At 33.1% G+C, this 26,123-nt stretch overlaps 5 protein-coding genes across 9 annotated transcripts in view; 3 read left to right on the top strand and 2 right to left on the bottom strand.

Annotated features, from left to right (window-relative positions):
- The window catches only part of LOC111455852 (stachyose synthase-like), a 2,600-nt gene extending 1,676 nt beyond the window's left edge, over positions 1–924 (bottom strand). Inside the window, 1 exon segment of the mRNA XM_023097479.1 lies at positions 1–924. This exon segment is cut by the window's left edge and continues 5 nt beyond it. Coding sequence (XP_022953247.1) covers positions 1–889 — 889 coding nt within the window. The 5' untranslated portion in view covers positions 890–924.
- A 2,461-nt stretch (positions 925–3,385) lies between these two features.
- LOC111455849 (stachyose synthase-like) lies at positions 3,386–20,947 on the top strand. 2 transcript variants are annotated; one of them, XR_002712639.1, is made up of 5 exons: positions 3,386–4,964; positions 5,034–5,211; positions 5,319–5,686; positions 5,790–6,416; positions 20,937–20,947. XR_002712639.1 is itself a non-coding variant. In XM_023097475.1 (4 exons), exons 1-4 carry the CDS (start codon positions 3,504–3,506, stop codon positions 6,351–6,353), a joined length of 2,571 nt encoding a protein of 856 aa, XP_022953243.1. In that variant the 5' UTR covers positions 3,386–3,503; the 3' UTR covers positions 6,354–6,448. The 2 variants fall into 2 exon arrangements, 1 of the variants encoding a protein (XP_022953243.1); XM_023097475.1 differs by lacking the exon at positions 20,937–20,947 and having other exon boundaries at positions 5,790–6,448.
- On the bottom strand, positions 8,822–11,924 carry LOC111455850 (stachyose synthase-like). Its single transcript, XM_023097476.1, has 4 exons — positions 10,330–11,924; positions 10,062–10,239; positions 9,585–9,952; positions 8,822–9,507 (listed from the first exon to the last, which is right to left on the bottom strand). The coding sequence occupies exons 1-4, from the start codon at positions 11,746–11,748 to the stop codon at positions 8,944–8,946; spliced, it is 2,529 nt and encodes an 842-aa protein (XP_022953244.1). The 5' UTR covers positions 11,749–11,924; the 3' UTR covers positions 8,822–8,943.
- On the top strand, positions 20,872–21,945 carry LOC111455851 (probable WRKY transcription factor 23). Its single transcript, XM_023097478.1, has 3 exons — positions 20,872–21,176; positions 21,274–21,420; positions 21,501–21,945. The coding sequence occupies exons 1-3, from the start codon at positions 20,872–20,874 to the stop codon at positions 21,928–21,930; spliced, it is 882 nt and encodes a 293-aa protein (XP_022953246.1). The 3' UTR covers positions 21,931–21,945.
- Positions 21,946–22,958: 1,013 nt separating this feature from the next.
- On the top strand, positions 22,959–25,075 carry LOC111456647. Of its 4 annotated transcripts, none has more exons than XM_023098630.1 (5): positions 22,959–23,121; positions 23,208–23,271; positions 23,774–24,359; positions 24,481–24,619; positions 24,708–25,075. In XM_023098630.1, exons 3-5 carry the CDS (start codon positions 23,825–23,827, stop codon positions 24,718–24,720), a joined length of 687 nt encoding a protein of 228 aa, XP_022954398.1. In that variant the 5' UTR covers positions 22,959–23,121; positions 23,208–23,271; positions 23,774–23,824; the 3' UTR covers positions 24,721–25,075. The 4 variants fall into 4 exon arrangements, with proteins under 4 accessions (XP_022954398.1, XP_022954399.1, XP_022954401.1 ...); XM_023098631.1 differs by having other exon boundaries at positions 22,967–23,121; positions 23,730–24,359; XM_023098633.1 differs by lacking the exon at positions 23,208–23,271 and having other exon boundaries at positions 22,967–23,121.
- The last annotated feature ends 1,048 nt before the right edge of the window (positions 25,076–26,123 follow it).

The raw sequence follows: 26,123 nt of genomic DNA on the forward strand, positions 1-26,123 counted from the left end.
GACCCAACATAGTCCCACCTTTGTACTTCCCGAACTTGTCACACTCTTCAAATTTGTAAAGTCTAGCAGTCATCTGATTTGAACCCAAAACAATGTGTTTCATATCTCGATGTGGGTCTTCGCCATCCGCATTGATACTCTGCCACCCATCGTCAATGATGAGAAACCTCAACGAGACTCCACCTTCAGTAAAATCATTCACACCATGCCAAACTCCCACGGGATTGACATTCAAGAAAAATGCATTCCAAGTACACCAACCAAATCTATCCACCAAATCTGGCACACTCTTCTCTTCCAACAGCCTAAAAGTATTCAAATGGATTCTAATAGCAGCATAAGCTTCTTTCATTAGATTGTATGGGTTATCAGACACATGAATGTAAGCTATGGCATCAAATCTCGATGCTTTCACTTGAGTTGAGCCACTTTCAGCCCAAATCATGACATGCCCATCAGTCCCAGGATGAAGGGCAGATCTGAAACTCCCTTCTATAATAGGTATGATAACGACATATGACCTTATTTCAGGGACATTCAAAATGACCCATTGAGTTTCCATTTGAATATCCGATCCAGAACTCCCAACCCACATGGTCGACCACCATGTTTTGAATCTAAAGATACTTAACGACTCTCTACCCTCGAACTTTCCCAGAGAATTGATCAGCCTATCAGAAGGCTGGCTTTGACTTTGGTCGAAACCAAGAAATCCACCCTTATGAGACAGAGCACAGACTCGTTGGAGCAGAGGAAGTGTCGCATCGGAGGATCGTACCGAAGAAAAAGGACTGAAAAAGACGTTGTTTGGGACGTCAGATAGCAAAGGAACTCCTTTTACATTGATGTTCCCATTGGAAAGATGAACATAGCTGTCCAAGCTCTTCATGACGCTAGGTGCTTAAAAGACTTACAGACAACCTAAGTTAGAGATGGTTTATAAGTTCAAACAGAATCTAAGCTTGTAAAAGAGAAGATCAGAACAAGAGTTCGAGAAGAACTTGATAAACTTGTATGGAGAAACTATGGAAACAATAAACCAATTTATAGTTGCAGAGAAGTAATATATATATATATATATATATATATATATATATATATTCGGATAATGTTTTACACCTCACGAAACCTTAAAGTTTTATTAAAATTATGTTTTTTTTTTAAATATAATAAACTTATTTTAATTTTAGTCCACTCACTTGTTCACACACACACAAAAAGAAAAAAAAAATCTAACAAACAAATGTGAACATTAAAAAATAAAAATATATGTTATGATTTTGTCTTCTACCTCTGTTTTAATTTCATTGAAGGTAGATGAGAATATTTTTTTAAGGGTTTTCAAATAAAAACTTAAAAAAAACATTATAATTAGATTAAATATAGTATTAATTTAAAATTTTGAATATATTATTTAAAATAATAAAATAATATTGAATAAATCTCATTTTAATTTTAATCCAAAGAAAACTTATGAAATTCAATGAATACATAGAAGAACAGTTTGAACAAAACTTATTTTAATTTTAGTCCACACACATGTTCATGTTCACACGTAACAAAAATAAATACAATTAAGAAATTAAAAGTTGAAAGAGATATGTTATGATTTTGTTTTATAAATATGTTTTATAATTTATTAAATAAGAATGTGAATATATATGTAAATTGCAACTTTTTCTTTTTAAAAAATTAAGGTTAATTGGATGGAACTGAGGGTGAAAATTAATATAATTTGACAAATTTAATTGTAAAATTGTTTTTCTTTTTAAAAAAAAAAAATATGTATAGCATATGATTCAGAAAAAATATAGTATTTGTTTCAAAAATCAAATATATTATTCAAAAAAATAAAATAATAAGTTTGAATCGTATGAGCTTATTTTAATTTTAGTCCACCCACGTTCACACCGAAAAAGAAAAAACAAAGAAAAACAAAAATTAACAATTAAAAAATAAAAGTGAAAAGATATGTTATGATATTGTTCAATATTATTAATAAAAAGTAAAAATATATTTTGGGGGCCATCGAGACAAACCCTAATTTAAACGAAGAATAGAGAAAGTGGGAAGAAAAATTTCACCCGTCAACTAAATAAGAATTTTGAGTCCGTTATCACTTTTCAATTCTCCCCACTTTCATATATATTATATAAGTATTCGTATATAATACGAATAAATATATACTATGCATTGTATGACGCAATATTTATCATTCAAATATTGAAAATAAAATTGGGATGGAAGGTTTAATCTTTATTGATATTCACAACTTTAAATATGATACAAGATACTAACTAATACCTACCAACAAGGAAAATATAAACTAACTTAATCTTGAAAATAAAATATAAATATATATTCCCTAACTAATATATTTTTTAAATATTAAATGATGTAGTATAATGTTAACCATATGTTCTAAGATATATATACACGATGATTGTCAAAATTACGGTTTTGTTACATAGAGAGCATGATTTAGATTAAATATAGTATTTAATTTAAAATTTGAATATAATATTTAAAATAATAAAATAATAAGTTTGAACAATGTGAACTTATTTCAATTTTAATTTACTACCTGTTCACACACAACCAAAAAAAATTAAAATTAAAATGTAAATTTTAAAAGATATATTTTATAATTTTGTCCTATACACATGTTTTATAAATTATTCAATGAATACATGTGAGAATATTTTTTAAATAATTTTTAATTGTAATATATATATATATATATATATATATATATATATATATATAACATTTTATGTATCTAGAATATAATTGGATGAAATTGAAAGATGAGAAGATAATTATTGTTTTTTTAATTATTTTTATATAAACTGGTATATAGTATAATAAATATATGTTATGGAGTATAATATTCACGTACAATATGATAAATATATACTATGCAATAAAATGCTATGATAAATATAAATTATCAATATAATATAAACATGTTCTTTGATATATTCCATAGAATATCAATAATAATAAATAAATAAATAAGTAGTATATGGTATCAACGTCTTCAAACTATGTTTTCGAAAAGGACCAAAATCATCAATAATGCGTGGAAGATGTATATGCAAACGTTTGTAAATTGAATAATTTTACAGTTTTTTTGTACGAACAGTTCTTTTAACAAATCTGACGTTATGTTCTCCCTAACAATATTGAACGCCATGTTTCTAAATAACGTCAACTTAATCAACTCTAGAACCGGGCGACCCTTGAGATTCTGGTGCTCCGAGGTCATGGTTGTGGGGCGATATCTACGTGGGTCGAATACCAACCCTTATCTAATTTAATTAAGCCTTTTATACAACATTGATGCACGTGGCATCTGCTTGAATTTGGATAGCTTATTTTATTCACTCTTCTCCCTATAAATCCTTTCCATGCTTTCCATGTTTTCTCCATACAATCCTTCAACTCTTTACCTCTCTCTGTTAAGCTTCTTCTCATTCCAAGCTCTCTGTTAAGCATCTTCCATGGCACCTCCAAACGATACAGCCACCTTAAACTCCTCTGTTCTGAAATCCGACAGCTTGGAGAACCTTATTGATGTTTCAGATGGGAAGCTCAATGTCAAAGGCGTTCCATTGCTGTCGGATGTCCCAACCAATGTGTTTTTCAGCCCCTTCTCTTCCCTATGCCAATCCTCCGATGCCCCACTTCCTCTGCTCCAACGAGTGCAGACTCTGTCCCATAAGGGCGGATTTCTCGGCTTTCATCACTCGCACCCTTCTGATAGGCTCACCAATTCCTTGGGGAAATTCAAGGGTAGGGAGTTTGTGAGCGTCTTCCGGTTCAAAACATGGTGGTCGACCATGTGGGTCGGGAATTCTGGGTCTGATTTACAAATGGAAACTCAATGGGTCATCCTAAACGTCCCTGAGATAAACTCCTATGTCGTTATCATTCCCATTATCGAAGGCAGTTTCAGATCTGCCCTTCATCCTGGAACTGATGGACAAGTCTTGATTTGCGCTGAAAGTGGCTCAACTCATGTGAAAGCATCGAGCTTTGATGCCATAGCCTACGTTCATGTGTCTGACAATCCCTATAATTTAATGAAAGAGGCTTATGCTGCTATTAGAGTCCATTTAAATACGTTTAGACTCTTGGAAGAGAAGCCTGTCACACATCTAGTGGACAAATTCGGTTGGTGCACTTGGGATGCTTTTTACTTAACGGTTGACCCAGCTGGGATTTGGAGTGGTCTAAATGAGTTTGTGGAAGGCGGCATCTCGCCGAGATTTCTCATCATTGACGATGGGTGGCAGAGCATCAACATGGATGGCGATGACCCGACTCGAGATACGAAAAATCTTGTTTGGGGTGGAACTCAAATGACTTCAAGGCTTTATAGCTTTGAAGAAGGTGAAAAATTTAGAAAGTATAAAAGTGGGTGTTTGTTGGAACCGAATGCTCCATCGTTTGATCCAATGAAGCCGAAGTTGTTGATGAACAAGGCAATTGAGATTGATGAGGTTGGAAAAGACAGAGACAAGGCCATTAGATCTGGAATCACTGATTTGTCTCAATTTGAGACCAAAATTCAAAAGCTAAAGGAAGAATTGAATGAGATTTTCGAGAGATATGAGGAACAAAGTAGTGCTACAAGCAAGGATGATGATGAGTTTGGACTAAAGGCTTTCACAAGGGACTTGAGGACAAGATTCAAAGGTTTGGATGATGTGTTTGTTTGGCATGCTCTAGCTGGTGCTTGGGGTGGTGTAAGGCCTGGCTCTACACATTTGAAGTCTAAGCTAACTCCTTGCAAGCTTTCTCCTGGCCTCGATGGCTCGATGGAGGATCTTGCTGTCGTGAAGATCATCGAAGGTAGCATCGGACTCGTTCATCCTGACCAAGCTGACGATTTCTTTGATTCCATGCATTCCTATCTTTCTAAAGTTGGGGTTACAGGTGTGAAAGTTGATGTGATGCATGTAAGTATCTCTAAAACTTTAATTTTTTTGACTTAGGGTTGCGAGTAACTAATGTGTCAACTCTTTTAGACTCTAGAGTATGTCTCGGAGGAATATGGAGGGAGAGTTGATCTTGCAAAGGCCTATTATAACGGTCTCTCCCGTTCCCTTCTCAAGAACTTCAAAGGGACTGGGCTCTTCTCTAGTATGCAACAATGCAATGATTTTTTTTATCTCGGTACAAAGCAAATCTCCATAGGAAGAGTTGGTAAGAATTTCAAAATTTTACATTGATTGATTATTCGATCATTTGAATGTCATAGAAGACGGAACTTTTTCGTTAACAATTCATTACAACAAATGATTGTGGAATAGGTGATGATGTTTGGGTTCAAGATCCACAAGGTGATCCCATGGGTGCGTATTGGTTGCAAGGAGTTCATATGATCCACTGTGCATACAACAGCATGTGGATGGGGCAGATGATACAGCCTGATTGGGACATGTTCCAATCAAACCATTTATGTGCCAGTTTTCATGCAGCATCAAGAGCCATTTGTGGGGGTCCCGTTTATGTGAGTGACTCAGTGGGCGGCCATAATTTTGATCTCATAAAGCAGCTCGTCTATCCTGATGGAACTATTCCACAGTGCCAATATTTTGCCCTCCCGACTAGAGACTGCCTTTTCAAGAATCCTTTATTTGACAACAAAACTATTCTCAAGATATGGAATCTTAACAAGGTAGTTTCTAGCTCCATCTTTTACTAATTAAAACACCTAAGCATTTATATCTTTTTCAAACACCGACGTTTATTTTATCTTCTTCGTTGGAATCTAATTACAGTACGGAGGTGTAATTGGAGCTTTCAACTGTCAAGGAGCAGGATGGGATCCTAAAGAGCAGAGAATCAGGGGACGTCCAGAATGTTACAAGCCAATGTCCACAACAGTACATGTCAAGGATGTGGAATGGGACCAAAAACCAGAAGCAGCCCCAATGGGGAATTTCGTCGAATATGTTGTGTACTTGAACCAAGCCGAGCAAATTGTCCACATGACTTCAAAATCTGAACCACTAGAACTAACCCTTCAACCATCTACATTCGAGCTCTTCAATTTCATACCCATCAAAAAGCTAAGCTCCAACATCAAATTCGCTCCCATTGGCCTGGCGAACATGTTCAACAATTCTGGAACTATTCAACATCTGAAATATAACGAAAAGGGAGTGGAACTAAAAGTGAAAGGAGTAGGAAATTTCTTGGCTTACTCAAGTGGGTCGCCGAAGAAGTGCCTTTCAAACGGAATGGACGTAAAATTTGAATGGAATTTGGATGGAAAGCTGAGTTTTGAGCTTCCATGGATCGAAGAAGAGGGTGGAGTTTCAAATTTGGACATCTTCTTTTGAGAAATTTTACTACCTAAGTTTAAAATATGTATGCATTTTGTTGTGTCGTGTTAAATGTCGTGTGTGGTAAGGGATAGCCATTTCAATTAAATAAGGCTTTTTGTCTAAATGTTTAAGGGTATCAATGTTATTTTTGAAATGTGGTACTAACAGTTCCGTTCATACAGTAACAGTAAGAGTATTTTTTAACATTTTTAAAAAGTTCAAGGGTATTTTGAGGTTTTAAATAAAATTTAAAGATATTTTTAAGTTTTTTTAGACGATTTTAACTATATTAGTGAAACTTTTGGAAGCTAAAATATTTTTAAATGTTAAAACTATTTTTTTTAAATCTTTTTCAAAGTTTAAGGGTATTTTTAAAACAAAATATTATCGGTTCCATCCAAACTACCAGTAAATATATTTTAAAAAATATATATTTAAGCATGTTGAAAGTTTAATGATATTTTTATTAATTTAGTCTATTGTATTAATATTTCAAATATTTGAGGGGAAGTCGCAAAATAAAAAATTACGAAGACTAAAACGGACAAAAGTGGTGCACCCAAAAATTCTTCGATTGCAAGAAAGGATGTCACGAGAACAACGCCAGGTGTAAAGAAGAAAACTTGTAGGATCTAGAGCTAATTTGACCTATTGTGAAAATACTATTCCAACAATAGTACTTTAATTGAACAAAAAAAGAACGTGAATATATAAAGTCGATGCAAATATACCTATCGAATATCTCAAATTTGAACGATAAGAAAGGTATAAAGGTATAAATTTCAATTCTTTTAAATTTTTCTTAGTCATCTTATCTTCGAGATCACTTTCATTCAGATATGATCTCAGTTCATTCATATATAACTCTCGTCTAACTGTCACAACTTTTCTTTTCAAAGTTTAAATATATTTTTTAAACAAAAACTGTTTCATCTCAATTTGAATGGTATTTAATTAATTTTTTTTTTTTAAGGTTTAAGAATATTATTAAAATATTCTTGGTAAAAAAAAAAAAAAAAAAAAAAAAAAGAAATGATTAAATTTTTTTAGAATTTATTCCATAAAAAGAAGAATGTTTTTTTTTGTTGGCATTTTATGAATAAATATAGCCACGTATTTAAATCTTTGGATTTAAATTTTATCTCTTCCTGTAGAACAAATTCTTAGGTTTGAAAGCTATTCAATTTTTCACCCATTCTCAATATTTCTATTAAAAAAAAAATCATACATTTAATATATTATTTGAATATGATATATTAAAATAATAAAATGATAATTTTAAATAACGTGAAATTATTTTAATTTTAGTCCACTCACTTGTTCACACTAAAAAAATAAAAAATAAAAGTTACGAGATATATATTATGTTGGCGACGATAATATTGGCCACAATATATAACGGGCCAAAACAAATAATATCTAATAATAGTGGATTTGAGCTGTTACAAATGATACCAGAGCAAGACACTAGATGATATGCTAGAGAGGACGTTGGGCCCCAAATGGGGTGGATTGTGATATTCCACCTTGGTTAGAGAAGGGAACGAAAAACGTTACTTATAAAGATATGGAAACAGGTAAACACTGTTAGCGATGAGATTAAACTGGAACGAAACATTTAAGACCTAGGTGATAATAAAAAAATAAAAGTTTCAATAAAATGATAGCACCCGATAATAAAAATTAAAAGTTAAAAAAAAGATTTATCTTAATAATATTTATTTCAAAATTCAAATGTAATATTTGAAATAATAAAATAATAAGTTTGAAAAAATAAACTTATTAAGGTTGAACAACGTTAATTTATTTGAGGTTTAGTCTACTCACTTGTTCACACAACAATAAATAAATAAATAAAATAAAAAATAACAATAAAAAAAATAAATGGTTTCAAACATTTATTTTATAAAGGATTAAACTGAAATACTTTTTTAAATAAAAAAATTATAACAATTAAAATTTAAAAATTGAGATTGCAGTTATTTTTTAAAAAATTATAAAATTAAAAATTGATATAGCTTATAATTTTTTTTTGCACAATATTTAGATTAAATATAGCATTTAATATTTAAAATAATAAAATAATAAATTTGACCTTATTTTAGTTTAATTTCCTTACGTGTTCACACAAAAAAAAATTATCCATTTCCTTGAAAAACGCGTTTATAAAAAAAGACGATTATTTTTGTTTGTGGAAAAGTAATAATATTAATAATATAATATTGCTATTTCATTATTATAATAATACATACGAGATTTAAGTCAGATTTGTAAATATAGGTGTTTATTTAACTCGTGCAATCTAGATGGGTAACAGAACAAAAATTCTTCGCCTCAATTAGACTTTGTCTAAATCTCCATCCCGTCTTACGTTCATACATATATTCAATATATGCATATGTACGTACGTAAGTGTTCATGTAATATTAAATTTTGAATTTTTAAAAATTAGGTTAAATATTTAATTGTGTTTGGATAAGATATATTAAATTATAAATATATTTGGATAATTTATTTTATTCCCTTTGCAACCCAACAAAATGGGAAGGGAAAAGAGTTGAAAATACAAACAATGCATAAAAATAAACTTAGATGGTCAAATTTCTCAAAAGAGAATATCCAAATTAGAAACTCCACCAACTTCTTCCATCCAAGGAAGATCAAGACTCAGCTTTCCTTTGGAATCCCATTCAAATTCGACTTCCATTCCATTCGAAATGCACTTTTTCGGCGACCCACTCGAGTAAGCTAAGAAATTTCCTCCTCCTTTCACTTTCAGTTCCACTCCGTTTTTGTTGTATTTCAAATGTTGAATCGTTCCAGAACTGTTGAACATGTTTGTCAGGCCTATAGGAGCGAATTTGATGTTGGAATCTAGCTTTTTGATGGGTGTGAAATTGAAGAGCTCGAATGTAGATGGTTGAAGGGTCAGTTCTAGCGGTTTAGATTTCGGGGTAGTGTGGAGAATTTCCTCAGCTTGGTTTAGATACACAATGTATTCAACGGAATTTCCCATTGGGGCTGTTTCTGGTTTTTGGTCCCATTCCACATCGTTTACATGTACTGTTGTGGATATTGGCTTGTAGCATTCTGGATGTCCCTTGATTCTTTTCTCTTTACGGTCCCAACCTGCTCCTTGGCAATTGAAAGCTCCAATAATACCTCCATACTGTAATAAATGTCAATTTCGAAAAGGTTATAAACGCTTAGGTGTTTAAATTAGTAAAAGATGGAGCTAGAAAGTACCTTGTTAAGGTTCCATATCTTGAGAACAGTTTTGTTGTCAAATAAAGGATTCTTGAAGAGGCAATCTCGAGTGGGGAGGGCAAAATGTTGGCATCTGGGAATTGTTCCATCAGGATATGCAAGTTTCTTTATGAGATCAAAGTCGTGGCCACCCACTGAATCACTCACATACACAGGTCCCCCACAGATGGCTCTTGATCCTGCATGGAATTTGGCACACATATGGTCTGATTGGAACATGTCCCAATCAGGCTGTATGATCTGCCCCATCCACATGCTATTATATGCACAGTGGACCATATGAACACCTTGTAACCAATACACACCCGTAGGATCACCCTGTGGATCATGGAACCAAAAATCATCACCTGCTCCAAGAATCATATATTAGTAGTCTAACTTAATTTAAATTAGAATTTTGAATGAATTTCAAATGACTATCGAGAATGCATAGAAGGGAACAGTTTAGAATCTTACTGACTCTTCCTATGGAGTTTTGCTTTGTGCCAAGGAAGAAGAAATCGTTGCATTGTTGCATGCTCGAGATAAGGTTAGTCCCTTTGAAGTTCTTCACAATAGAGTCGGTCAAACCCTTATAATATACCTTCGCAAGATCAACTCTTCCTCCATATTCCTCTGCGACGTATTCTAGAGTCTTCATTGAACAAACAAGTGGATAAATTGATTAAGTTGTAAAAGAAATAAATAAAAGAGAAAATGAAGTTTTCATTACGTAGAAACTTACATGTATAACGTCAACTTTCACTCCTGTAATCCCAGCTTTAGAAAGGTACGAATGCATGGAATCATATAGATCGTAGGCCTGATCAGGATGAACGAGGGCAATCTTGCCTTCAATGACCTTTACAACTGCTAGGTCTGTCATTGTCCCGTCAAGTCCAGGAGAGGATTTGAGGGGAGTTATCTTGGATTTGAGATGGGTAGAACCCGGCCTTACACCGCCCCAAGCACCAGCAAGAGCATGCCAAACGTATATGTCATCCAAACCTTTGAATTTTGTCCTCAAATCCCTTGTGAAAGCCTTCATTCCCATGTCATCGCCTTTGTAATTTCCATTACCGTTGTTTTCTTCTTCATCTTGATCATTCCCAAAAATATCCATCAACTCTTGCTTCAATTTCTGAACTTTAGCTTCAAACTTAGATATGTCAGTGACTCCAGATTGAATGGCATTATCTCTATCTTTCTCAGCATTATCAATCTCGATCGACTTTGAGATCAACAACTTTGGTTTCTTGGGATCAAATGGTGGAGCATTTGGACCCAACATAGTCCCACCTTTGTACTTCCCGAACTTGTCACACTCTTCAAATTTGTAAAGTCTAGCAGTCATCTGATTTGAACCCAAAACAATGTGTTTCATATCTCGATGTGGGTCTTCGCCATCNGCATTGATACTCTGCCACCCATCGTCAATGATGAGAAACCTCAACGAGACTCCACCTTCAGTAAAATCATTCACACCATGCCAAACTCCCACGGGATTGACATTCAAGAAAAATGCATTCCAAGTACACCAACCAAATCTATCCACCAAATCTGGCACACTCTTCTCTTCCAACAGCCTAAAAGTATTCAAATGGATTCTAATAGCAGCATAAGCTTCTTTCATTAGATTGTATGGGTTATCAGACACATGAATGTAAGCTATGGCATCAAATCTCGATGCTTTCACTTGAGTTGAGCCACTTTCAGCCCAAATCATGACATGCCCATCAGTCCCAGGATGAAGGGCAGATCTGAAACTCCCTTCTATAATAGGTACGATAACGACATATGACCTTATTTCAGGGACATTCAAAATGACCCATTGAGTTTCCATTTGAATATCCGATCCAGAACTCCCAACCCACATGGTCGACCACCATGTTTTGAATCTAAAGATACTTAACGACTCTCTACCCTCGAACTTTCCCAGAGAATTGATCAGCCTATCAGAAGGCTGACTTTGACTTTGGTCGAAACCAAGAAATCCACCCTTATGGGACAGAGCATGGACTCGTTGGAGCAGAGGAAGTGGCGCATCGGAGGATCGTACCGAAGAAAAAGGACTGAAAAAGACGTTGCTTGGGACTTCTGATAGCAAGGGAACTCCTTTTACATTGATGTTCCCATTTGAAAGATCAAAGTAGTTGGAAGACATGAAGCTAGGTAGTTAAGAAGGAGCCAGGTGGAACTTGAATCACTCAAAAACTGTTCAAACTTACAGACAACCTTAAACACAAGACAAGCAACCTAAGTTGTGATACGAGGATGATATCAGAGATGGTTCATAAGCTCAAACACAACCAACACTTGATAACTTGTATGGAGAAACTATGCAAACAATAAAATCATTTATAGTTGCTCAAGTATTTTTTTTTTCTTTTTCTTTTTCTAAATAAAATTTGACACCATATCTTAAAATTTTATATGGCATAAAACTTAGAATAAAAAAAGTAAGAGAATAAATCTTTATTTTGTCACTATGGAGACCAATATGAAAAAACAATGGAAGAAATGATTAAAAATTTAAGAATTTATTCCATAAAAAGATTAATGTTTTGTTGGCATTTTATGGAATAATATAGCCACACATTCAAATCTTTTTAAGCCATTATATCCATTGAATTTATTCTCGGGTACCCTATAACTTTATATCTTTATCACCGAGTTATGAATATGCTAACATTATCTCTTCCTCTAAACTCTTAAGAGTTACGATATGTCGATCTAAATATTTATAGGTACGATATCAACATAAATGATTGGAGTTCTTATGATTGAGATACTGAAAAAGAAGGTCCATCTTATTGGTATAGGCAGTGACTTTCATTCGAATATGATCTCGGTTCATTCATGTACCCTCTTTTACTCTAGTTGAATAATTATCCATTCTTTTAAAAATTTCTTATGATTGAGCCAACAACACGCTTAAGAGTAAAAACTACCCCCGTAAACCAACCCGACTCATTTTAGTATATTTTGATCTCACTCACATGTTTTTTCAGAAAATTTCCCAAAACGTGACGTAGCATAGGATTGCTCCAAGTCATCGCATTAAACCTTGGAATTTTATAATCGAGCCACTGAAAAAAAAATATTATTATTATATCATCTGTTCATTCATGTATCATTATTTTATTCGGACATCACATCATAATCACATCACTGATTATTAGTGGAGAATTTCTCTTTTTAATATATAATAAAAGGAAAAATAAAAATATATGAGGAAGGAATCCGAAGAGTGAATACGTGTTATGTTGTAGATAAATGGGAATCACTTTTATTTTAGTTCCCTTGGAATCACCTTTGTAATGATATTAAATATTTTATCCTATTTAGAATATACTTTTTATTACCATAGACTATCGCTTTATGTATTTTAACTTTTACCACATTTTTATTCTCATCTAATGTGCAGTAATCAGTAAAAATTTAAAATATCGATCTTGATTAAAATATCTAATGGGTAGTAATTAGAAAAAATATAAATTAAATTTTTATATAGGGGTGTATATTCAACCCGACAACCCAGACCAACCCAACCTAAACTATAAGGTTAGGTTGGGTTGGATTAGCATTTCGAGTAGGGTTTGGTCCATTTTTTTTGAACCCGAACTGAATCGAGATTCATGGGCAAAACCTTCGAGTTGACCCGGGCCAAATAAAAATATATAAAATATATTAAGACTCCCTCCGTACTAATGGGTATGCCAGAGTAGTAGGGACACTCACGCTCGAGTTTAATATTATTCTGTTTATATTATTTTTAATTTGTTTGTTTTGTTTATATTATTTTGTTATTTTTTTATTTTATTTTGTTATTTATTTTTTAATTTATTTTGTTTTGTTTATATTATTTTATTATTTTTAATTTGCAATTTGTTATTTTTTATTTTTTATTTTGTTTATATGATTTTGTTATTTTTAATTTGCAATTCACATTTCGTTGATGATCATAAATTATATTTATATATATATATATATATATATATATAAATTTGAAGCATATTCAAAATTCTAAATTGATTTATGGTTATTGATGAACTTTTAATATATTTTATCATCTGAATAATTATAAATTGTGGATAAATAAAACTTCAAAAAAAAAATTTGACAATCCAATCCGAACCCAATCTGAAAATAGCAGATTGGGTTGGGTTGAGTTACCAACCCAACCAATCCGAATTTTTTGGTTGGGTTAAAAAATTCCTTTAACCCGACTCAATTCGGACCATGTACACCCCTATTTCCATATGTATATTGGCATATTATTTCCATGTGATCAACCACATCATCCATCAATAAAGTCAAGAACCCACGTGGACATTGATTAAGCTAATGTCTATTATTAATTATCTCTTAAGTGCAAACATTATAATAAACCCTTTTTTTATTACATCCATAATTTCTCTTAACATTAAATAAAATAAAAGAATTATCTTTGGTCAATAATTTGATATAATTATAAAACTAATTAATGGCTTCACCAATAAAATGCGAGCGTGTGTGCTTGCTTAAACATTTTTTATTCTTTAAATAATAATAATTAAGAAATTAATTCTCTCACCAATTAAATTCAAACATGTGTTTAATTATATATAACCTTATAGATGATTTTTTTTAAAAACAAAAATAATGTTTTTATTCTCTAAATAATAATTAAATGAGGAACAGAGCATTTCTTATAAGGGGTGGAATTCTCTCCTAATATACGCATTTTAAAATCGTGAGGTTGATGACGATACATAACGGGTCAAAGCGGACAATATCTACTAACAGTGAATTTGGGCTGTTACAGTCAATATCGCTCTCATTTGAATGGAGTATCAGTTCATTCATGTATTCATCTTTTACTCGAGTATCACAACCGATATTCATACCAATCGACTCAAACGTACTTCAACTCTTTCTCTTCGTCTTTCTCAAGTAGCTTTAATAAAAACCCATCAAGCTAGCCTATTAAATGGCATGAAATTGGCCACCCTACACAACTTTCTTATAATTTTTCATAACATGCCCCCAACTCCAACTCATTTCTTAACCTTTTGGTTCATTGATGAGTAATGCATGTGACCCCCTTTTAGCAAGTTCCATTAATTTATACATAAACCCTTTAAATTTCCCTAATTTACATATAAACACATCCCAATACACACCCACCTTTAAACTATGCCTCAAGATTTACAAAATTCACTAATAAATATGTTTAGTACATAGAATTTGATTCATATTTTTAGGTTATGATCTTATAATATGTTTAGAGAGAGAGAGAGAGAATGGATTATCTTTGTGTTTGGTTGAAATTGTTCGATGAAAAATATGTATCCGTACAATGAATGAACCAGACATGTCCAAACATGTACACAAAATGAAAAAGTCTCTTCCTTTCCAAAAGAGAAAGAAGAGAGAGAAAAACCCTAATAATTTTGACTCAAAACATGGAGATTCATGAATGTCACAAACAAAATCCCAACACATATTATCCACATTGTTCCCACAAATATTTCCCAAAATACCCTTCTGTTTTCGTTCGTTAAAATGCAGTTGTCTCGTAATAATCATTATATACAAGTTTGAGATGTTTGATGGGTTTTTTTTCATACATTCATAAGTGCAAGCTTCTTAACGACAAAAAAGCAACTGTTAATTATGATATTATGTTTTGATACCATGTTAAACGAACGTGGGCGGTGTTGTTAGCTAACTAATATGTTATATAATGTGGGTATGAGTAAAGTTTAAAGATAGGGATGTAGTGATAATTTTAATTAATGAAATGAAGTGTGTGTGTGTGTCTCTCTCTCTAAATGATGTCCATTGAACTTGGAAAGTGGGGGGGAGGAATAATCCAGAGTGTGAGTAGTGGTTTATGTGGAGGGGGGGCTGAGGAAGAGGGTGGTGATGGTGGTGGCGATGGTGAGAAAATCATGTGGGTGCATGTGCTTTGAGTTGGACAACATGCCCTAAAGCAATCCCCCACCATTCTTACCCTTTCTCTTTTCTTTCTATCCGATAAATTTATTCAATCAAGCCGATACAACGTGTTTGTTTTATAATAAAGACGGTATATGTAACAGCTCAAGTCCATTCCTAGTAGATATTGTCTTCTTTGGACTTTCCCTCACGGTTTTTAAAACGCGTCTGCTAGGGAGAGGTTTCACATTCTTATAAAAAAAAATGTTTCGTTCTTCTTTCCAATCGACGTGGGATCTCATAATCTACCCCCTTCAAGGCCCAGCGTCCTTGTTGGCACACTGCTCGATGTCTAGTTTTGATACCATTTGTAACAGTCTAATCCCACCTCAAAAATTTTAAAACATGTCTGCTAGGAAGAGGTTTTCATACTCTCATAAAAAAAATGTTTTGTTCCCCTCTCACATCTCACAATCTACGTTTTTTGGGGTCTTGCGTCCTCGCTGACACACTGCCCGGTGTCTGTCTCTGATACCATTTGTAACAGTTGAAACCCACTGTTAGCAGATATTGTACTCTTTGAGCTTTCCCTTTCGAGTTTCCCCACAAAGTTTTTAAAACGTGTATGCTAGGGAGAGTCTTCCACACCCTTGTAAAAGGGTGTAAAAAATGTTTCATTTTTCTCTCTAATCGATGTGGGATCTCACAGTTCCACACTCTTATAAAGAATGTTTCATTTTTCTCTCTAATCAATGTGGGATCTCACACTATATCTCAATAGATAGTCGTTACGATGTAGTTATCTCTTTTGAACGATTCCTCTCACTCGGTATAAAATAATAATGATTAATATCATTATTCCAACCTTCTCTCAATCATTTCTCTTTTTGCAACTTATCCTCTCTTTTGTCACCAACCAAGTTCATAAATTTCCTCCATATAAAAACCCTAAGCCACCATTGCCATCAACATCCAAATCCCAATTTCTCTCCCTCTAGTTTCCTCACCACAAGAGAGAGAGAAGAAAACAACACCATATGGGAGCTTTCCCAAAAACCCTTTTGCTACTTCAACTCAACATGGAAGAACCAACACAAGATATCATCATCAATGGATCCATATTGAAGAAATCTTCCATGGAAGAAGAACAAAAAAACAACAGAAGTTGCAGAAGAAGAACAACAACAAGAAGAACAAGCAAATCATTGGCCAAGAAGACAAGAAGATCATCAACTAGAATAGTGCAAAGGGTCACCACTTTGAGAAACCTCGTACCCAACATGAACAACAACAATGACAATGACAACAACAGCGACAACGACGACTCATTAGAACAGCTTTTCACTCACACAGCTGACTACATATTGTCGTTGCAAACAAGAGTGAGATTCATGAGGACTTTGGTCGATGTCTTGTCCGGTTCTTCTTCAAGAATTTGAAAAGGTTTCATTTTTAATTTTAATATTATTATTATTTATATAAAATTGTGTAAAACCCATATCATCATCTATCTGTAAAGATTGATATATGTGATTTTATTATATATATCATTCTTCTTTCCCTTTTGCTTTATTTGTATTTGCATCTCTCTCCTCTGTAGTTCTAGAGAGAGAGAGAGAGAGAGATTTAACTTTAATTTTATTTTTATTTTTCTTTTTTCGGTGTGGAAAAGATTTGACCTTTTTCTCTTCTTCTCATTTGTAATATTATTGTGTATTATTATTATATAATTGTCTTTTATATTTATGTTTATATAAAAATCTCCGACTTGCGATTCTTGTATCGCCTATGGCTAAACGATATATGCTCGATTCTCTGACTCCAGTTCAAGAAGAAAGTTTTAGAAAACGAGACAGAGAGATTTCGAAAGAGAGTTTTGAAAGCAAAATTTGAGAGATTGAAATTAATGTTATATGTGATGCAAGTAAAAAGTCAACAACAACGACTTACAGCATATAACTATCGGGTAGAGAGATATGACTAGACTTTAATCTAAAAAATTATAATATCAATAAGGTTAAAAGAAAAAATTATCAATTTTAAGTATATATAACTTATTAAACATATTTTTCTAAAAGTATTTTAGAGATAATGTATTTAAAAAATACCCATAAAAATTTAAAAATAACCTTAACCTCACTATATATATACATATATATATATATATATATATATATAAAGTTGGATTTTTTTTTTATTAATTTAGTGAATTCTTTTTTATTATATTATATAAAAGCTCGTGTGTTTTGGGGTACGATGAAATTGGGCTTTCAGGCCCATTATTGCCTCAGAAGATTGGGCTCATTTGCATACCATAAATTTATTTTTAAATAATATAAAACTTGATCCAAATTAAAGATGCAATATAAATAAATAAAATAATATAATTAACAAAAAGACCCTTTTATTTTTTATTTTTTAATTCGGAATGGGTTTCAAAGGTATTTCGGTTAGCTTCATTAAAAAATGTGGGGTTAAATTAAATATAATATAAAAATTATAGATTGAGCAATAAAAATAGTATTTTTAATTTTCCACCCTCTTTTTTTAATAAAAAAATAAAAAATAATAATTTCAAAAAAAAAAAAAAATGGCATGCTTTATTGTCGAGTGGTGTCATATTTGAAAGGGACCGACATTTGTTGTTCAAATGTGTGCAGTTGTCGACTCTTTAATAAGGTGTCGGCAAACAATTTCATGCCTATTTACAGTTTGGTGACGTTGTCCTCTCTCTTTCTCTTTCATTTTTTTAATTTATATAAATAAATAAATAAACTTTTTGGAATTTGATATATATTAAAACATTTTATTTTAGTCCTCAAATTTTAAAAGTATAAAACTAAATATATAAAAGTCGTACAAATAAAAAATAATTTAGTAGATAAATGATATGAATCAAATCGGATTTATTTATTTTTGGATAATTATAAATTTTGAATTAATCATTTTATTAATATATTTTAAAATTTTTTTATTTATTTTAGAGTATTGTACTAATATATGAAATGATATAAAGTTATTTTGTATATTAAAATTGAAAAATGCAGTAGCAAAGCTAAGTTTGCATGCAGTTTAGATTGTAGGGTTAGAATCATTCTTGATCGATGGTTTGAATTTGAAACGAGTGGTGTTGAAATATTCGAACAATAAAATAATTAAAATTTATAGATTTTAATTTTTTCTTAAGAAAAAAAAAAGACTCACGTGGAAAAATACAAATTTATAAGATGGGGCACGTGCGAAAGGTATGACAGGTCATCATCGAAATTGACGGATGAGTGCAGGCCAACACCTTCATCTCGTCGTGGAGCGGCCGCTAACCATTCGGATCCGGATTCTATCATGGATCCGTACCTTTTTTTTCCGAGTTTAAATCATTTTAATTTTTAAAATTAAATTTCTCGTGAATTTTGCCCGTTGTTTTTGTTTTGCTCGGCGATTTGGTCCCACATCGGTGACCTTTGGGCTCAATGGTCATTTATCTTTTTCATATTCTTTATATACAAAAATTTTGATTTTTTTTTTCTAGTTTTACATTATTATCTCTCTAGGTTAATAAAACCTATATTTTTAACTAAAAACCACTTATTTTAAGTTAAATGTGATACACAATTATTATTTAAATGTGAAAAATGACATGAGAAAACCGTCACCGTGTATTAAACTTGAATAAAATAAAATTAATACGAGTAGGTAAATAGTTGAGATGAAATTGCACTTTGGTTCTGTAACAACTTAAGCTCATTGTTAGTAGATATTGTTTATTTTCGTTTTGACAAAAATAGCTTAAGTTAACTGCTAGTTGATATTGTTTTCAAACTCAACACTAGCAAATATTGTCCATTTTTGTTCGTTACGTATCGCTGTCATGCTCACAATTTTAAAATATATCTACTAGAGAGAGGTCCACGGGTCTCTGCTTCTAAATTTCAGGAAAAAAAAATAAATATTTTAATTTTAAAAGTTAATAAAAATAAATAAATGTTGATATGGATAGTAATTATTGAAAATTGGAAGAAGGGGAAGCAACAAAATCTAAAATTCAGTAATTGAATTATTTAGTTTGAAATTAAAAAAGTGTATTCTTTTTTATAAAAAAATATATATATAATTTGAAAATGAAATCAGAAGGCCGTAGGAAACTTCAGAATCACATGCTATTTTTTTGTAGGATTATATCCACACAAAAAGCAGAACAAAAAAGAAAGCTTTTAAATATATATATATATTATTGGGATTTTTTAATCATGTTTGAAAAAAAGTTTTTTTTTTTTTGAAATATAATTAAGGTCGTCCAAGGTGATCCCAAGAATTGACTCATTGATCACAGAATCAGATGAACTCTAAAATGGTAAGAATCAAGTAGGAGTGTACATGGTCTAGGTTGGATTGGGTTGAGCGATTTTTTTGACCCACCTAAAAGTTCGGGTTGGTTGGATTGGTAACCCAACCCAACCCGAAACTTTTCACAACCCAACCCAACCCTCTATTTTCGGGTTGGGTTGTTAATTTTTTTTTTTTAAGTTTTATATATCTCAATTTATAATTGTTCGGATACAATCTTATATAAAATATATTAAAAATTTACAAACAAACACAAATTAATCCATAATTATTATAAAAAAAACAAATTCAACACTCTAGGTAAACCACCGAAAAGAAAGTGCACGTTACTAATATAGATATTAAAATTTTATTCTTTTAAGCACTCTTAATTTTCAAATATGATCTTATTTCATTCATGTACCACAATTATCACGTGTCACCTTTGATATATGTTAATATATATACTAAAATAAATAAAACTATTATCGAATGGAATCTTTATTCCCATCTTTTCAGAAAGATTAATTGAATTCGTCACGGATCGATCCCGATCACAATGATTTTGATGTGTTGGAATAATAAATACAATAACATTAATTTTCATAAAGATTTGGATATCTTTTTTATTAAATCCTTCAAGAAAAAAGAAAAAAGGAAAAGATTGAAAGAGATTGTGAACGAATGGGGAGACAATGAAGCAATATCGGGATTGAGAAAATAATAAAAAGAATTATATTTATTACGCATGCTCACCAAACGACGGCGTATTCATGATTTAGCCGCATATACTTCACGTGCGTCAAAACCCCGTTCAGACCGACCGGTTACCGCCCCAGTACGACGTGTCGCACCTTCTCTTCTGTTCTGTCGGTCCACGTATTTGTTTTCCACTCCCACTGTCCGGTGACCTACAATTGCCGGTCCCCAATCCCCCAATCCCCCAATTCCCATTCATTGTTCTTAAATTCCAATTTTTTCTCTCTATAAAATTCTCATTCTCCTCCTCTCACTCTCTCTAGATTTTTTTTTTTAAATGAAGATGGATGAGGTGGCAGCAGCCGATTCGTTGCAGTTTCCATTTCTCGAGAACCAGAGTTGTCTCAGGTTCATGGAGCTGATCGCTGTTGATCAAGAATTTTCGTCACAATTTGATGTGTTTTCATTGTCATCTTTATCGTCTTCCCTGATTACAAATCCCGTCGAAAATTTGGAGATTGGGAACCAATGGCCAACTACATCGAATTATTCATCGTCGAGCGAGATCGTCAATGATGAGGTGATCGAGCCAAAGCTAGAGAGAGAAGAGAAACAACATTCCCGACAAACCCTAAAAACCGATAAACAGTGAGTGCTTTGTTTTCTATTTTTGTAATTTTCTTTAAGAGGATTTTCAACTCTCCGAGTAATTAATTGAACTTTTACGATCGGGTGGTAAATATAGGATGAAAACAAAGAAAATGACTCGAAAGAAGAAAGATCAAGAACCACGGTTCGCGTTCATGACAAAAAGTGAAGTCGATCATTTGGAAGATGGTTATAGATGGAGAAAGTACGGTCAGAAAGCGGTGAAAAACAACCCTTACCCTAGGTAAATTTCCAACGTGAATTTCTACCGTACGGGGATTTATATACTTTTTCCTAACATTCTTTTTTACTCTCGCGTTTTAGAAGCTATTATCGTTGTACTAGTGTAGCATGCAATGTAAAGAAACGAGTGGAGAGATATTTAAAAGATCCAAGTATTGTCGTCACGACCTACGAAGGCCAACACACTCACCCTAGCCCCAACATGACACGAACAACCTTCTTTCCTCCGCCCATCTCAACCACCCTCTACAACGGCTCTGCAATGTTCACCACCGCCACCACAACCCCGTCTCTCTTCCACTATCAAAATGGTCATAATTCGAACTTTATCAACCACCCAAAGGGCTTCGTGGCATCATCATTTCATCCACCGTGTGACGTTGCACCCTCCAATCATGCTAATCAATTCTTTGCTGCCACGATCAACCATAGATTATTTCAAGATATCGCCCCTTTTCAATACGAGGAATTGACATGGAGAGATTGTTCGATCTCACAAAACCCAACCTAACTAAATGAATCGTGTTTATAGGTAAATTATATATAATATATATAACAAAGTTACTGTATACATATTGACTCCAATGTTTTCTAAATACGTTTTTCTCCGTTTACTTTTAATTGGAGTTTACTAATAAAATCGAGACGTCAATATTGTAAGTGTTATAGACGGGTGTAAAAGCAACATAGAGTCGACAATTGTTGAACATCTTTAATTATGGTCGTCGACATCACATATTTTTCTTTTTTATTTATGCAATATTCAATTTAGAATTTAAAATTTAAAAGAGGCTTTAATTAATCATTAAATTTTTTAATATTTTTATAAAAATAAATTTAAATAGATAAATTTTTAAATTTTATGTTTAATAAATTCAAAAAATTCAAAATTTCTAAACCAAATAAATTTTATAAACTATAGTTTATAATTTAATTCATAAATTTTTTTAAAGCAGTCATAATTTGAATTGGGTCGGGTCGAGATATTTTTTAAACCTAATATAATTCAACCACAAAAATATTTGAGCTGAATTGATTCGAGTTGTCGGAGTCATTTATGTAAATTTTTATTTTTCACCGGAATAAAAAGGTTAATAGTAAAATATTTATTTATTTATTTTCAAACATTAATATATATTTTAAAAAATTATATTTAAAAAAAATTAGTGGAATAATAAATAATGGAAAAAATAATAATTTATGCATTTTCTTCCACCAAAATTGGGCATACACTCAAACCCACATAAAATTTAAAAAATCTCATTGAATAGCCCACTAGAATTTGGGCCACATTTTTTTTTTTTAAATTTCCCTATTTATAATTAATAATTTCTTCCACCAACTTTATAATGTTTTTTTTTTTCATTTAATAAATTATTATTATTTATTAAAAAAAAAGTTTATTTTTTTTTTCATTTAATAAATTAAAATTAATTTTAATTTAGAATGTTTTAGCATTTAAAAAAAAAAAAAAACTAATTCCCTCAAAGAACTGAAAAAAAAAACGAAAAAACAAAATAAAAAACTTTACCGGTTCTGGAAATTTCCAAATGTGGCCGACGATTTCATAATCAACTGGGAATTATCGTTTCCATTGGTTTTTGACCCGTTTGGAGCAAATATAAATATCATCCAAGGATTGACTCAGTCATCCGTCGCCGTCTCCGATCAGGACAAATTCTCACGCTCCAGTTTCATAAAGGTTTACTTTCATAATTTCTCCATGTCCCATTTCATTCAACTATTTTTATTTTTCAATAATGCATTTTTTGATGTCCTGATGATCAGACAAGAACTGTTCCGAAATCGATTTGGATTTTGTCGGTCTGAGCTGAATACCGATTGAATTTGGGTAGGTTTTTACTGATTCCTCGCTATTGGGTTTCTGGATTTTCCGATTCGACTCATTCTAGGTTATTTTCGGACTTGTTTCTTCCAATTTATGTTTATGTTTAATCGGTTTCTTTTTAGTTTTTCATAATTTCTGGGATGATGTTTTTCTCATTTTTAGTGTGTTTTGCTAAATTTGTTTTCGCATTACCAAAGCTGTTCTTGTTTGGCTATATTGGTATCGAAATAGGTGTCGGATTCTTACCAATGCTATGGTAATTGTTGTTTTCTTGCTTATTTTGTAATTTAAGAGACTTATGGGTTAGATTCTTTGGAGGTCCTTTTGATGTTCTTGAGATTGACCTTCTCAGTATGGTTCAGCTATTTCACGGATTTTGAAGTTTTGCATTTGCAATATGTTGGAAATTTCATTGTATTGAAGTGGGAGTGTTCTTCTGTTTCTTCATTGTTATGTTACAGCGAGGGGATTCGCATTAGGATTGAACGTTCATCTTTGATTGCAGAGTTCGAGTGAATTTTGGTTGTTTTAGTTGAAAGGCTATGAGATTGAGTACATGGCTTTAAGAGAAAGGGATCTCGCGTTTGATCTCGAAAGTGGGGGGAGGATCGGTGACGAGGTTGGAAGTGTGGAACCAAGTTCGATCAAACGAGATGTAAAGAACATTTGGAATAGGTTGACAGAGGATACACTGCTAAAAGATGAGCTAGTTGTAGCGTCGAACAGTAATTTTGCTAATTCTGTTGCCGATGTTGTTGCTGATGTGAACGTAGAATTGTTGATAGATAAGAATTTGGAAGGTGAAGACGATTGTGAAGCTTTTGCGCATGTCGAGAAAACTAATGCTAGAGGGAAGCATAAGAATAAGAAAAAGGCTCTGAAGCCACCACGGCCACCAAAAGGTCCTGCTCTTGATGCTGCTGATAGAAGGCTGGTGAAGGAAATTGCAGTAATTGCCATGAAAAAACGTGCAAGAGTCGAGCGAATGAAAGCATTAAGGAAGTCAAAAGCCGAGAAAACATCTTCCTTCAATAGTTGCATTCCTGCCATGATTATCACATTCCTGTTCTTCCTTGTAATCATCCTTCAAGGTTAGCTTATTCGAAGTTCGAGAAGGGTGTTCTTAGTGTCGTGTCCTTCAATCTGGTTATCAGTTTGTGCCTTCTTTTAGCATTATGTTCTTAAGGGAGTTTTATTCGACCGTGTTTACAGGAATAAGTTCCCGAAGCAGTCCGATGCTGCAGGGGTCACCTGAACCTGCTGTTGATGGTAGTAGCGGTTTCATTTCCGTTCAGTACATTAAAAGCTTTCCTCCAAATGAAAGCAATATGGCGAATCCCCCCGATGTTAAGTGCGTATCGTTAGTGAATGGTTATGGTTTATTGAATATAAGTTTCCAAGTATTCCTAGGCTAATTTCGTACCATCTTGTTGATGCAGTTCTGCTGCGTAACTCGTTTCGGGTTTTGTTCCTCTTTAAGGCGAAAAGGGTGGCTGGTTTGAGGATCTTTTTGAAGTTGATAGCCTAGGAGCCAGCTTGCTGGCTCTTATGGCCATGATTTTTGAATAGTTACTTCGATGCGCCGTTGCATCCGACTGATCTGTATATAAATACGAAGAAACATCGAATGTTTCGTTTTTTTTTTTTTTTTTTTTTTTTTTTTTGTAATCAGATGCTTTTATATCTTAATTTTGTCTTAATAATTTATATTGGAAAGTTCATGGTGATGTTCTTGGATGTAGGTAGCTGAACCTACTTAAAAGGTATAGCAGACAGTCCTGCTTGCTTCCAGGCTTTCTTTTGATGAGTTGAGTTACGAACTTTTTCCTTTTCAATTTAGCTAACAAACCTGCAGGATTATGATGATATGTTTGGATGATGCTTAACCCTCTACGCCTTTGATTTGCTGCTGGTAGATGATGTTCATGTCGTTCTTCGAGGATAAACAGGTACGATCGACCACTGGCCAATTGATTCTTGAATTTGTTAGATTTATGAGCATATCTCTCGAGTTTCAAATCAATGAATGTGAGATTCGACGTCGATTGGGGAGGAGAACTAAACATTCTATATAAGGGTGTGGAAACCTCCCTCTAGCAGACGTGTTTTAAAATCTTGAGGGAAAGCCTAAATAGGGCAATATCTCTGGTGGTGGGCTTGGACCGTTACAAATGGTATTAGAGTCAGATACCGGACGATGTGTCAGCGAGGACGGTGAGCTCCGAAGGGGGTGAACATTGGGTAGTATGACACGAAGGGGGTGGATCGTGAGATCCCACATCGATAGGAGAGAGGAACGAGTGTCAACGAAGACGTAGGGCCTCGAAAGGAGGTGGATTGTGAGATCCCACATCGATAGGAGAGAGGAACGAGTGTCAACGAAGACGTAGGGCCTCGAAAGGAGGTGGATTGTGAGATCCCACATCGATAGGAGAGAGGAACGAGTGTCAACGAAGACGTAGGGCCTCGAAAGGAGGTGGATTGTGAGATCTCACATTGGTCGGGGAGGAGAATGAAGCATTCTTTATAAGGGTTTGTAAACTTCTTCCTAATAGACACGTTTTAAAACCTTGAGGAGAAGCCCGGAACGGACAGCCCAAAGAGAACAATATTTGTTAGCGGGGGCTGGGCCGTTACAATGAAGCTTGGAAACTTTCCAAGATTTTAGGTACTAGACAGCGAAATGATATTGCGATTTTATGTTCAAGGCTAAGCTTGAGCTCTACACATAGGCTTTTGTCTTGCAGAGAAACAAAAGCTTCTGACTTTGACACCAAACTTTGTCTCTGTCATTTTCTTTTGTTAACCCCATCTTCATCTTTAGTTGTAGCCAATCTCATCATGGATTCATGTAT

Source organism: Cucurbita moschata, unplaced genomic scaffold (genome assembly GCF_002738365.1).
Source record: "Cucurbita moschata cultivar Rifu unplaced genomic scaffold, Cmos_1.0 Cmo_Scf00018, whole genome shotgun sequence".
Taxonomy (NCBI): domain Eukaryota; kingdom Viridiplantae; phylum Streptophyta; class Magnoliopsida; order Cucurbitales; family Cucurbitaceae; genus Cucurbita; species Cucurbita moschata.

What these genes read in the sequence shown, in the direction of transcription:
- LOC111455849 (XM_023097475.1), top strand. Translation starts at nt 3,504, where the DNA reads ATGGCACCTCCAAACGATACAGCCACCTTAAACTCCTCTGTTCTGAAA. An exon ending in TGAAAGTTGATGTGATGCAT is followed by an intron (nt 4,965 to 5,033) that starts GTAAGTATCTCT and finishes CAACTCTTTTAG; the next exon opens with ACTCTAGAGTATGTCTCGGA. An exon ending in AATCTCCATAGGAAGAGTTG is followed by an intron (nt 5,212 to 5,318) that starts GTAAGAATTTCA and finishes ATTGTGGAATAG; the next exon opens with GTGATGATGTTTGGGTTCAA.
- LOC111455851 (XM_023097478.1), top strand. Translation starts at nt 20,872, where the DNA reads ATGGATGAGGTGGCAGCAGCCGATTCGTTGCAGTTTCCATTTCTCGAG. An exon ending in ACCCTAAAAACCGATAAACA is followed by an intron (nt 21,177 to 21,273) that starts GTGAGTGCTTTG and finishes TGGTAAATATAG; the next exon opens with GATGAAAACAAAGAAAATGA. An exon ending in AAAAACAACCCTTACCCTAG is followed by an intron (nt 21,421 to 21,500) that starts GTAAATTTCCAA and finishes CTCGCGTTTTAG; the next exon opens with AAGCTATTATCGTTGTACTA.
- LOC111456647 (XM_023098630.1), top strand. Translation starts at nt 23,825, where the DNA reads ATGGCTTTAAGAGAAAGGGATCTCGCGTTTGATCTCGAAAGTGGGGGG. An exon ending in CCTTGTAATCATCCTTCAAG is followed by an intron (nt 24,360 to 24,480) that starts GTTAGCTTATTC and finishes CCGTGTTTACAG; the next exon opens with GAATAAGTTCCCGAAGCAGT.